This window comes from Ochlerotatus camptorhynchus, unplaced genomic scaffold, assembly GCF_037179485.1.
Source record: "Ochlerotatus camptorhynchus isolate MF236.1 unplaced genomic scaffold, CSIRO-AGI_Acam_v1.1 ptg000151l, whole genome shotgun sequence".
In the NCBI taxonomy this organism is placed as follows: domain Eukaryota; kingdom Metazoa; phylum Arthropoda; class Insecta; order Diptera; family Culicidae; genus Ochlerotatus; species Ochlerotatus camptorhynchus.
This window is the reverse complement of record NW_027040641.1, coordinates 1,938,281-1,951,365: the sequence shown is the minus strand read 5'-3', so window position 1 is coordinate 1,951,365 and position 13,085 is coordinate 1,938,281. Positions and strand designations below refer to the sequence as shown.

The 13,085-nt window shown below is 38.4% G+C and overlaps 1 protein-coding gene across 7 annotated transcripts in view; it reads left to right on the top strand.

Moving 5' to 3' along the window:
* Ctr1A (Copper transporter 1A) overlaps positions 1–13,085 on the top strand; it is a 142,110-nt gene that overhangs the window by 113,148 nt on the left and 15,877 nt on the right. For all 7 annotated transcript variants that reach the window (XM_065221987.1, XM_065221994.1, XM_065221993.1 and 4 more), the window contains 2 exons: positions 4,025–4,231; positions 4,323–4,600. In XM_065221987.1, coding sequence (XP_065078059.1) covers positions 4,034–4,231; positions 4,323–4,600 — 476 coding nt within the window. In that variant the 5' untranslated portion in view covers positions 4,025–4,033. The remainder of the gene's footprint in view (positions 1–4,024; positions 4,232–4,322; positions 4,601–13,085) is intronic.

Sequence of the window (13,085 nt, the reverse complement as noted above, 5' to 3'; positions counted from 1 at the left end):
TATTAATTCTGATAATTTGGAAGAAATCCTGATCAATTTGATGTGATGAGGGAACATATGGAGAACTCGATTTCATTTTCCGATCTAATTTCTTATTATTCGGAATAATTCCTGATAATTCCAATATGATATGATCAAGGAATTAATTGAGAATTTGATTTCAATTTCCAATCAATCGAAGGGTTTCCATATAACTTTTGATAGTTTTAGAGAATTTCTGACCATCCTTGTATTTTGAAATATATTCTAACTGCCCGAATGTCTACAGAAGGATTTCTGATCAATTTGATGTGTTGATGGAATATATGGAGAACTCATTTTCAATTTCCGATTAGTCATACGTTTTATATATAATTTCTGATTATTCGGAAGAATTATTGATCAATTTGATGTGATGAGGGAATATGCAGGATTCGATTTCAATTCCCCATAAGTCGTAAGTCTTCGATAGATAAGATAAGATTTTGAAGAACTCCTGTTCAGTTTGATATGATGAAAGAATATATGGAGATCTCAATTTCAATTGACATTTCGGAAGAATTCCTGATCAATTTGATATGATGAGCGAACTAGCGAAAAAGGACTCGTGGATCTACGAACATGTGATCCGGTAGCAAAGGAACAAGAAAATGTCGCAACGTGGTAAAACAAATGCGTAATTGCTTATTGCTTATTTACTATGTCCGTGACGAATTTACAGCGAGAATGTTTGGCGCATGGTTTGGAAATTGAAAAACCATGCTACAAATTTTCGAAAATCATATGTTTATGTATACCATCATGTTGTGCATAGTCTGCAGAATGTCCTGGTATAAAAATATGGTATACTTTCTTGGGAAATTCCCGGGAAAACATAGGCGCAAGATTGCATTTCCTTGCGCGCACATATACACTCACGTGCATATTCTCTTTGGGTGGAAATGCCACTTTCCCGGAAAAAGCACACCACTTGAAGTTGAATGCACTTTTCCACCCAAATTTTACCCCACTAGGAAAACAAAATCCTTGGCTACAATCGGACGGAATTTGTTTTCCGATATTCGCTTTCCTTCACAGGATTTTCGGGACGTTTCCTGGAAAACAACCCAAATCACAGACAAACGGCTCAAAATGTCCGAACGATGGCCTTAATGCCATTTGGATTAATGCAATCAACTTTTGAACCTTATTTGACTGCATTTGTACAATTCGTAATAGTTGTATGGTCAATAGTCCATATACGTCTTCATAATCGGCTTTGTAAACTTCAAAACACTTGTTCTCAAAAAACCCAAGATGAAATATTTTAAAACCATCACAGATTTGATTGTTAGGATCAATACTAACATCCTGTGAAGAAAAATCTGAGGTACATGAATGTTGCAAAAAAAGTGCCTTCAGACATAGCGTGTGTTGTCTCTGTACCAGTATAACACCGGCCGCGCGTAGTGGCCAAAATAGCGTCTCGCCTCCGTGAGACCCCAGGAAGGGTAGGAGGCGCTTCTGGAGGCACTCGTCCGGTAGATTTGCCCATTGATTGTACCCGTCATGATATACCAACCAAGAGCTTTTTAGCGAATTTATCCACCTTCTTCTTCCTTACCTCCTCGGCCAACCGTGATTTGGCAACGTAAAACTCCTGCCCCGGCAACTACTTTTTGTCCGCCTTGATGTAAGTCTCGTCGTCCATCACGATGCACCCCGGTTTTGTCATCTACTCCCGGTACAGCTTTCTGGCGTGGGATTTGGTCACCGTGTTTTGTTTGTCGTTCCGGTTAGGTGCCTTCCGCACCCTGTAGACGTGGATGCCGGCACGTTTCATAGTTTTTGGACAAACCAGCTGGAAACATCCGCCATCTTCGCCGCATCGCGATTCAAAAGATTCGGCCGCCGCTTGAACAGACTCCACACCTTCATCGGGTCAGCTGTCTTCGATTTTCTGCCGCAGTCTGCCCGCGGCTGGTTCGTTTGGGTCTCCTTGAATGACTTCACCACCCGAGAAATCGTCGAATGAAGGAGATTCCCAGGTGTTTTCCGATCCATCTGTGAGACGCATTCGGGTTTCCACTACGGCGCACAAGATTTGTTAGTGCATCTACTCGTGCTCCGATGCCATCTCGATAACCACTTGACAGATTGTGATGAAATTCTGCCTGTTACATACTAATCAATGTGTCTCTCTTTTTTCGAGTACAGTCTTTATTCAATCTAAATTTACTTAGGGTAGAGAACTACTTCGGCCTAATCGCCCATTTTGGGCCTATCGAGCAGAAAACTTCAAATAAATCCATGATTTCAGAGTTAACAAGTCAATTATGCGTTTGGTACGATACTTTAGTTAGTAAGCTACCGAACGAAGTCAATGAGAACTCGTGATATGATGGTTTGCAACCATTATTCCCAAAAACAAAAGAAGCGCTCCGACCGAATCAATTTTTATCTTCATCCGATAGGCCGAAGTGAATTCATTGGCGTTTCAATGCGTTAGGCCGAGTTTAGAATCCGTAGGCCGAGTTTGGCGTCAAGAAGCAGTGTTAGACTTTTGCCAATATCTCAACGATTGGTTTCTCTTTATCAAATCTTGCGGTACGTCCGGAAAGGTAAATAAATTTGGAAACCATCAGTAATAATAACATTCCTTTTGGTGCTAAACTGCGCTAGATTAAGAAAGACTAAGTGCGGGTTGTGCTTAATAGGCCGGAAATGGGGTAGTTAACGCTATTACTATCACAGTTATAAGGTTTTATAATCATAAGTGATGAAATGAATTTGTTTGTTTAATAACACAATTTTACTGTTTTGTTATAAAACATACCTGTGGGGAACAGTGAGACATGACAATGATAACGTGTAACCTTTTTGTAAGAAGGGCAAAAAGTATTCTTTATACAAGGAACGTCAACTACGTCACGCAAAATGCAAATTTTCAAGTCCCCTTCCCCTTTGTCACGTTTTTGTATGGACCTTAACATGAAATTTGCCGTAACAACGCTTTAACTGATCATTTTCCGCTGCATAAAAAGCCAAGAGGCAAATATCATACGTTGCCGTAACCTTGGCTGCGAGCATTCAAGTACATCAGTTCGCCTTTTGAGCACAACTTTAGAAAGAAGCCAGATGAGGGCGTGAAATGTAGAAAGGGGCTTTCCTGCTCTGAATTAGCGCACCCATTGACAGGTATTTCCTAGAATTAAACTTTTTTGGAAATAATAATCACCAAATCTTCTAGTTCACATATTTCTTCTTGTCACTGAGATAGACAGCGCTGGCATATGGTCCTTGCTCCTATGCAGCAAAATGTGTAGTTCTCGGAAATCGTGCTCATTAGATCTCTCATTCTGGCTTCAAACTTAGTTCAAATAATACTAAACATAAATTTTGTGGTTGGAATGCTATTTTATCAGCATGTTGGCAAAATGGAGAACACGACCCAGCTTTGCATTCCAGTTCGACTATCTTAGATGAGGAAAATCCTTTCAAATAATGAATAGCACTCCTGTTCCATGACGACTGGCATGGCATTCACAGGCCCCACCTACCCAAGCAAACCGATTGACCAGAGGGAAGTGAAAGGAGTTTCAGAAACGAGACAAAAGTATACAAATAGTCGGGTAACCGAATTCCTGCCTTCGAGGTCATCACACTACATCAGAAACTCAATTGGTTGATAGCTCTGTGTACGGTTAATTTTAAGTGGATGAGGGGGGAACATGCATAAATGACGTAGTATTTGAGGGGGGAGGCGTTTCAGTAGTTGTGGCCGGCTATGTATTAGGAATAGTAAAATACGCTACAAGGAGCTGGGGGAGGTTTAAAATTAGTAAAATTAAAGAACTTCATGTATGGATGATCCCTTACTGGCAAGCCAATGCTCAGCCAATTTTCAGTGCAGGAAAAACTTCATTGAATAAAACAACAACAGATTGCTATGTGGGTCTGAACACAGAATAAGGACGATGCCGTTTGAAGTTTCATATCATACTTAATACGTGACTCAGTGGTCGTTTTTTAGACTAATGTATTGTCCCGTTTTTCGTGTTTTCAGGCACTTGTCATGGACCACTCGGAGCATCACGACTATACTCACCACATGAACCAATCAGCCGGAAGTGAAATGCACGACGAGCACGAAGGACACCACGGATCGATGGAGCACAGCTTGCAGGATCACACGATGGACCAGGGAGCCGCAGCCCACGGAGGTGGTCATGCCGGACATAGTGGCATGATGCATCAGATGATGTCAATGGCGGTAAGAATTGAGTTTACAATTAGATTCTGCTCACGTCTATTCGCATTCGTACCCATTCATTCAATCTCGTTTTAATGTTTTCGTTCAATAGTTCCACGGGGGCTACAATGAGACGATCCTGTTCGACCAGTGGAAAATCGACAGCCTGTCCGGGCTGCTGTGGTCCATGTTGCTTATTTTCATCATGGCGGCGCTGTACGAGGGACTCAAATACTACCGGGAGTATCTATTCTGGAAGACCTACAATGCACTGCAGTATCGGCCCGTAACGGTGACGGAGAAGAATCCCGTAAACGGCACCGTTGGGAACAACAATGAAAGTGCGACGAATGGTGGCGGCAGCGGTGACGACGCCTCCCGAGTTGTTCAGTGAGTATCGTCGTGGCGGCTGGGATGGTTGGTACATGGATATGGCCCACGTGCTTTACGGGGTTTGATCACAGACAAATGAACCAAGCGCGGAATGTGTGAGGTCCGTAATTTATCCTAAAGTATTCCTTGAATTAGCCCGAGAAGAACTAGATTTGTATCTGAAATTTGAATATGGAATTTGCCGGCAATATCTCCTAGACCAGTGTTTCTCAATCTATAGGTGCATCGTGGGCTGCCCTCAGGTGGGTCGCATAAATTCAGGCAACTTGATGATAGGTTTTTTTTTAATTGCATGCAGCATTTATGTGATTTTAAAATTATGCTGAAATATTCAATGTCATGGCCGTTTCGGCATTATACAGCCAGATTGGAAAGTCTAGGCCATTTTGACAATTTATGGCGTTTTTAGGGCCATTTTAACGTTTTATGATTATTATGAGAGTTGTCAGTTTTAGGTTGTTGGTGATGTTCTAGACCAATGTGACGTTTTTACAGCAATTCTAGGCCGTTTTAATCTTGTTTAGCCAGGTTATTACTGTATTCCAAAACCTCAAAAACTGTCTTCGTAGTTTATGAACATGCATTATTTTTCTTATACGAATATTTTACCGGCCTCAACTTAGTATTCTTGATGCACTTCCATAGTTATCAATTGAGAGCTTTCTATGCCAACCACTGCATGAATTTGTATATTTTGTGCAGTGTTCGGAAAATCATTTTCAAATCTTATTATTTAAGCTCGCCTGAAGAATAAATTCGCGTGTTAATTTGCAAACCAAAACTCACGATTGAGATTAACATGCATTTTTGCGCATTCACACTCAGATTGTCAAAAATTCTTTCTAAAGTAAAATTCATACAAACCGCTCAAACGTCAATCGATTACATGCAGATGTGTCTTTTGTTAGTTTTCCATAATGCAATAAACACATAGAACAAAGACAAAATGCCAAAATATAAAGCAATTAATTTTTGAATCAGAAGTCTCAATGATGGTGAATTAAGAACAAATTTGGTAGAATCCACAAATGGCCGTTATCATGGCTGATTTGCCTTGTAAATCATTGTGCCATTTGTGGATTCTATCAATCTTGTCCTTAGTTGTATTTCGCATTCCAAAATTCGTAGGCGTATAAACTCATGCACAGCGAATCCAAACACATAAAGCAACCAACGAACGATACAGACAAAACGGTTGCTACGACTACCATGACGCTCTGTAACAAAGCTCGATCGGAGTGGTGGAGACATAACAAAAAAATAATCCCATTAACACACGTGTATCATCTTTGGCTTTACTTCGTGAAGCAGCTTGCAAACAATTTGCTCGTTTCCTTCTACCGCCCCGAGTGAGCTGTGTCGCACGGGCTGCTTGTCATGAAAAAAGGAAGAAGATTATATCATTATTTCTTTCCAGTTCTGACATAGCGCTATCATTCGATTCGTTGATCGCTTGTCATTTTGTCAGTTAAAGACATTTTTAATTCCTGGCTCATGCATTAGATTTGAATTTTTGAGCATTTCTGAACACTGATTTGTTGGCAAGCACAATGAGGGATGTCGAGAAAATTCTCAACTTATAAGATTTCCTCAACCGGACCGGGAATCGAGCCCACCACCTCCGGCTTGGTAATACCGTGCCTTTACTGAGTTTATTATAGAATTTTGAGAAAAAAATTCAATGGAATTTTGATGAAATTTCCAACGAAAATTTGATGAAATTTTCAACGGAATTTTAAGCAGAATTCTCATGATAATGAAAAAATAAGAAATTTTGTTGGATGAATTCCAACAATATTTACACAGGACATTTTGACAAAAACTTCAAGTTATGACACTGATGGTGACTGCATAGTGCACATTTTAGTCGAAATTCGTATCTAATATGGATATAAAATACTTAGTGGAAATTTATCTCTTTTTTTTTCGCTCTTATATTTATTCCACTAACAGCCCAAATCAACACTTTTAGTCCAATGGCAGCCTGACAAGAATTTCAAATGAATTCTGATAGCACTACAATAGGTCTTGGTAACTTCAAGCCCAACTCCAATTCTGATACACTGAAACCTCCGTTTACGAAGTCTTTTTTACGCAGTATTCAATTTACGTCCCTCTTTTTACGAAGTAAATCCCAAATAACGAGGTTTTTTTTTTACGAAGTAAATTCCAAATAACGAGTTTTTTTTTCTTGTGATTTTGGGAAACTGGGATATACCGTGAAATACCCCACAATATGGGTCTTGTTAGAATCGGAGTGACGTATAGGGACCGTAAATCGATATGTGACGCCATTTTGAAATTAAAGATGGCGGCTTCCGGTTACAGGAAAACATGGAAATTCTGTCAAATACCCCACAATATGGGAATTTTTGCAATCGGAGTGACGTGTAGGGACCGGAAATCGACATCTGACGCCATTTTGGAATCCAAGATGGTGGCTTCCGGTTACATAAAAACTTGGAAATTCTGTCATATACCCCACAATATGGGTATTTTTGGAATCATGGTGATGTGCAGGAACCGGAAATCGATATCTGACGCCATTTTGGAATCCAAGATGGTGGCTTCCGGTTACATAAAAACTTGGAAATTCTGTCATATAGCCCACAATATGGGTATTTTTGGATTCGGAGTGAGGTGTAGGGATCGGAAATCAATGTCTGACTCCATTTTGAAATCCAAGATGGCGACTTCCGGTTAGGGGCTGCCCGTAAACTACGTAGACAGTTTAGGGGGGGGGGGGGTTGACAATTATCCACGGCCCATACAAATTTTAATTTTTTTGTAAGGACAATTGTCTACTCAGGGGGAGGGGGGGGGGTCAATAATCCCAAAAAAACTGTCTACGTAGTTTATGAACAGGCCCTTACATAAAAAGTTGGAAATTTTGCAAAATACCCCACAATATGGGTATTTTTGGAATCGGATTGTCGTGTAGGGACTGGAAATCGATATGTGACGCCATTTTGAAATCCAAGATGGTGGCTTCCGGTTACATAAAAACATGGAAATTCTGTCATATACCCCACAATATGGGTATTTTTGGAATCAGGGTGATGTGCAGGGACCAGAAATCGATATCTGACGCCATTTTGAAATCCAAGATGGTGGCTTCCGGTTACATAAAAACATGGAAATTCTGTCATATACCCCACAATATGGGTATTTTTGGAATCAGGGTGATGTGCAGGGACCAGAAATCGATATCTGACGCCATTTTGGAATCCAAGATGGTGGCTTCCGGTTACATAAAAACTTGGAAATTCTGTCATATACCCCACAATATGGGTATTTTTGGATTCGGAGTGAGGTGTAGGGATCGGAAATCAATGTCTGACTCCATTTTGAAATCCAAGATGGCGACTTCCGGTTACATAAAAAGTTGGAAATTTTGCAAAATACCCCACAATATGGGTATTTTTGGAATCGGATTGTCGTTTAGGGACTGGAAATCGATGTGTGACGCCATTTTGAAATCCAAGATGGCGGCTTCCGGTTACATCAAAACAGAAAAATAATGTTAAATAACCCACAACATGGGTATCTTAAGAATCGGTGTGACGTGTAAGGACCGGAGGGCCATCTTGGATTTCAAAATGGTATCAGACATCGATTTACGGTCCCTACACGTCACCCTGATTCCAAAAATACCCATATTGTGGGGTATTTGACAATATATTTAAAAACCTCTTTTTACGAAGTAAATCCCAAATAACAAGTTTTCTTTTTACGAAGTAAATCCCAAATAACGAGGTTTTTTAAAGCACTAATTCGATTTACGATTCCAATGAAATTCGAAGCAAAATTACAAAGAAATTTTGGGAGCATTCCATTAGAATTTTGGAGAATGCTGAAGAAAATTTCTAAGAAATTTTCAGGAGAATATAATTGGAAATTTTGTGGAGGATTCCAACAACCGAATTTTGGAAAAGCGCTTAAAGGAATGCTGAGGGGGGAGTCCAGGGAATTCACAGGAGAATTCCAAGATAGTTCTGAGCAGAATTCCACGGCAGACAATCCAAGGGAATTACGAGAAAGATTCCAAGGAAAATAACTAAGAACTTCTGGAAGCATAACAATGGAATTTTGAAAAATGCTGAAGAGAATTTCCAAGCAATTTCCAGAAGTATTTCAATGAATTTCCAGGAAATTTTGTGGAGAATTCCAACCGTATTTTGCAATAATACTTAAAGGAATGCTAAGGAGAGTTCCGGGTATTCTCAGGAGAATTCCAAGATAATTCTGAGCATGATTCCAAGGCAGACGAATCAGTCATAGACTGAAAGTCTCGATGATGGAGTTAAATCAAAACATTCAAGACAATTCTGTGGGCATTCCCTTGGCAATTGTGGGAATTCTGAGAAATATTTCAAGAGAATGTTGTTGAGCATTATCGAGAACAATTTGAGACAGCTTTTGCCAAAGGGATTAGGAATTGGAAGAGCATTGTAGAGTGAATTTAAAGGGAAATTTTGACAAGAACTCGTAGAAAACTGTGGGATGATCGCGCACCGTTGTGTTATTTTATAAATCAAAAGACGAACGATTGTCTGGCCGCCCTGCCATGGCGGAGGCATACGATATTATATTGATATTGAAAATGGATACAATACACTGAAAATGATACATTTATTCCACTACCACCGGCACCTGTTTGTGTAGTGTATATCAGGACGGCTGGTACGGTAGGTACACACTTAGTGGATAGTTGCACAAACAGTGGGATTATTCAAAGATAATTCTTGAGAAAATTCCAAGCACATAGGAAACTTTTAAGGTAATTCAGGCATAGGATTGTGAAATTTAAAATATTTTTGCAAGACTTTTGTGGTCTCAAATTTGAAGAAAAAAAAGGATGCGATGGACGTGGAAAAGCAATTAATTTAATTACAATTATTTTTGTTGATTAATATATTTGTACAGGCTCAATCAAATAAACTTTACACAGCCACGTTATCATTTTTGTTATACATTATTAATGTCTTAAATCTAAAATTAATGGATTTGAACCGATTACTCGCGGTCTTCTCGAGGCTAGTGGATGACAATTGCAGGGCTGGTAGCGAGTCACTTTTTTCAAGCCAGTCACTAAAATGTCTCTTTTTTTAAGGCCAAGTCACTAAAGTCACTTTTTCTTGTAATAAGTCACTATTTCAAACTTTTTTAAACATGAATTTGTTTCAAGATTGATCAATCTTCTGGATAGGCCTTGTGATAATTTTCAGGTTTATAATAAGAATGCTATTTATGAAATGCGTTTTTAACGCAACCGTTTTTAAGACATGACAATCCATTAAACATTTTAGTAAGTCTAAGATCACAACTCTTTTAATGTCTTGTCGTTTCGTACTAACAAAAATGTGGGAAGTTTAATGAAGTTCTTTTGATCTCAGAAAAGCTAGATCTAAAGATCTTTGGGGAATTCCAGAGATCCTATAGGGGAAGTCCCCGAAACTTTAGCCCAGACTATTGAATTGTTTTAAAAATCTATAAGCGTGAGTTTAGACAAAGTCAGGATAGTTCCATGAGGTGCTGAAATAAAATCGAGAACCCTTAAGATGTTCCGAGAGATTCAGTATAGATACCTTCAGAAAATTTATGAAAGCTCAGAAATATTTCAGGAACTTCACTGAAATCCAGAAAATTCAATTTATTTTAAAGCAGAACTGAGATCTTCATTAGAGTTGAGAGTTTTAGGGAAGCTCCGAGAACACGAAGACAAATCAGAGAATTAAAGGGCAGTTAAAAAAATGTCAAAGAAATTGCAGAAACCGGAATTTTTGGAAACGTCGGTTTGTGATTTAATCTTAGTGTGTACTTTTACGATTGTATGCAGTTTTAAGCACTAAAACCACTTATTAATTTTCCGGTTTTGTATTTGTCATAATTTCTAAAAATTTAAAGTGAGCTGAAGAGCTGTTCAAAAGAATCGGCTTCCTCTAATCAGCTGGATGGTGTGGATGGTTTGATCCACTCGGCCAGATGAGCGGTTTTGCCCACCTCTAGCTTCCTTAGACCAAGATATTGGAAAATTTATAATTTCTGGATTAACCTAACTATTTCTTCGGTTATTTTTCTCTGAATATCTTTGTAATTTTCTCTAGGGTTTCCTTAGAATCATTCAAAATTGTCTTCAGAGTAACTTTCAGGATTTCAGAATAATCTTATGATTCACATCGATAATCAATAGAAATTATCTCCATAATTATCTTTGAAATTCATTTGGCATAATCTTCAGAAATTTCTTGGTTTGCCTGATGTTACAAAGTATTCTTCCAGAATTTCCTTGGAATTTACTTCAGAATTGCAAGGGAACTTTTCCGAGAATTCTTTTGAAATTCTTCTCAAAACTCCCTTAAGAGAATCTCTTGAAATTTTCTTAGAATTCACTTAAAACTCTTTTTTGCATTCAATTGGAAATTTCATCAGAATGTCCTGGTACGCTACACCGAACATCTTTGGATCAAAATTCTCTGTGATTTCAACTATGAACTCTCTTAGGAATAAGCTTGAAACTAGCTTGAAATTCTGCATATATATACTACCCATAATCGCATATCAGTCCCATCTTTGCTTGATTTCCTATCCATATGGGACTGATATGCGTTTATGGGCAGTATAGGTATATTCAGAATAAGATTCCGTTGGAGTTATTATCAATGTACAAGCTCTCCACAAAATCGCTTTGAAATCTTTGCTTGACCGGTTGAATGATTAACATTTAAAATATTTAAGCCCAGGCTCGGTGTCAATATTGTAGTCATATGATCATTAAGTTTGTCGAATATCTAATTCACTTATAATTCTCTTCCGAATTCCGTTAGAATCCTGAAATTCTTTCTCATTTGCTTTAGAATACGCTGAATTCAGAACTATCTTGGAATTCTGGATTTCGCCTTAAAATTTTCTTGAAACACTTCTCTACCTGCAACTTCTAGAAAAATGGTCATGAAAACAGCAAAACGTTACAAAACACTGAGATACTTTATTAGAAAATTCATTAGACATCCTCTTGGATCCACCTATGCATTCAATATATAACAGTAGGGTATAAGTTGCTGAACGAAATTACGTTCAGATTAGCTGCTAATACCTGCTAACCTGCCAGCTACAACATAGTGTTAAAACAATATGAATAGGGATGTAAATCCTTTAAATGGAGAGACCCGAGCAAAGTCGGTTAACAAAATGAAAGCAAATCGATATTAAAGTTTGCAGCTCCTATCATAATGAAAAGTCATTTTGATTTCAACATAAGTCTGATATCATATTGTGCTTTCATTACGCAGTCAAAACTTTTTAAATTAAAGCAACTTAACTTGATGTTCTGCTGTTAACGCCATGTTTAAAATTTAATTTAAGTTCATCTGTTGTTGAACTAATGATTATTGTTTATTTGTTTTGTTTAAAACGTTTCAGGTCATTCGTGACTTGCCCGGGATGAGATTTGACTCTTTAACCCTTTCAGTCATTCAGCGTGAGAAGCATCCCAAGCAAAGCTTATAATGACTTTACCTACAATGCTTCCGTAGTTGTTGATCTATTTTTTATCTGAGTGTATACCCCCCTTAATCAAAATTTTCCATCACTCAAATAAAGTACTCAAAAAATTCTAGAAGATATATTCTAGAAAACATCAAAATGCTACACTCAATAGTTCCGACGCAACTGGACATGTCCCATTTTGTTTGATTTCGTCCCACTTTGCGGCGTACGAAACTCTCACTACTACGCTACGAATAATAGCTTCCAAATAGCGACTTCATAATGAATCGCTACACATATATCTGGATATAGCTGGAATTAGGGCGTAACATGCTTTGTAAACAATGACTTTTCTCGATGATTTCTAGGAACTCAAGACACGCCCACGCAAACCAACATAACCGTCGGGTAGAGAAAGTCTTGGTGATGTTGATTTGCGTTGGCGAGCCTTAACTTTCTAGCAATCATCGAAAGAATTCATTGTTTACAAAAGCTTTTACGCCCTATTTCCAGCTCTATCTAGATATGTCCGTAGATTGCATATCCGATAGGCGATTTCAAATTGCACTGGTGCTTGTCCAAATTAGGACTCACAAAATGTTGATTGGAAAATGTTATACATAATTTTATCAATGCAGATGGAATATGGTTTCACATGAGCGATCAAAAAAATACAGATTTCATGTCGAAGAGGATTTGCTAAGTGTTACGCATCGTAAGAATTGATTTTTTTAATGATAGGACTGGCCCACGGCCATTCGGGTCCATGTTTATGTCTTGACTCCAAATTCTTTCTTATATCGCAGTTCCACATGCTTTCGAAAAAACCGTAGAAGTCTAGAATCAGTTTCGATGGAGGACGGTCCCATGGCCTTCTAGGTACATGTTTATGTCACGACCGCAAATTAATTTATATATGACAGTTCCAAGTGTTTTCGAAAAAACCGTGGAGCTCTAGGATCAGTTCCATACATTGACCACTTTTACGGATTTT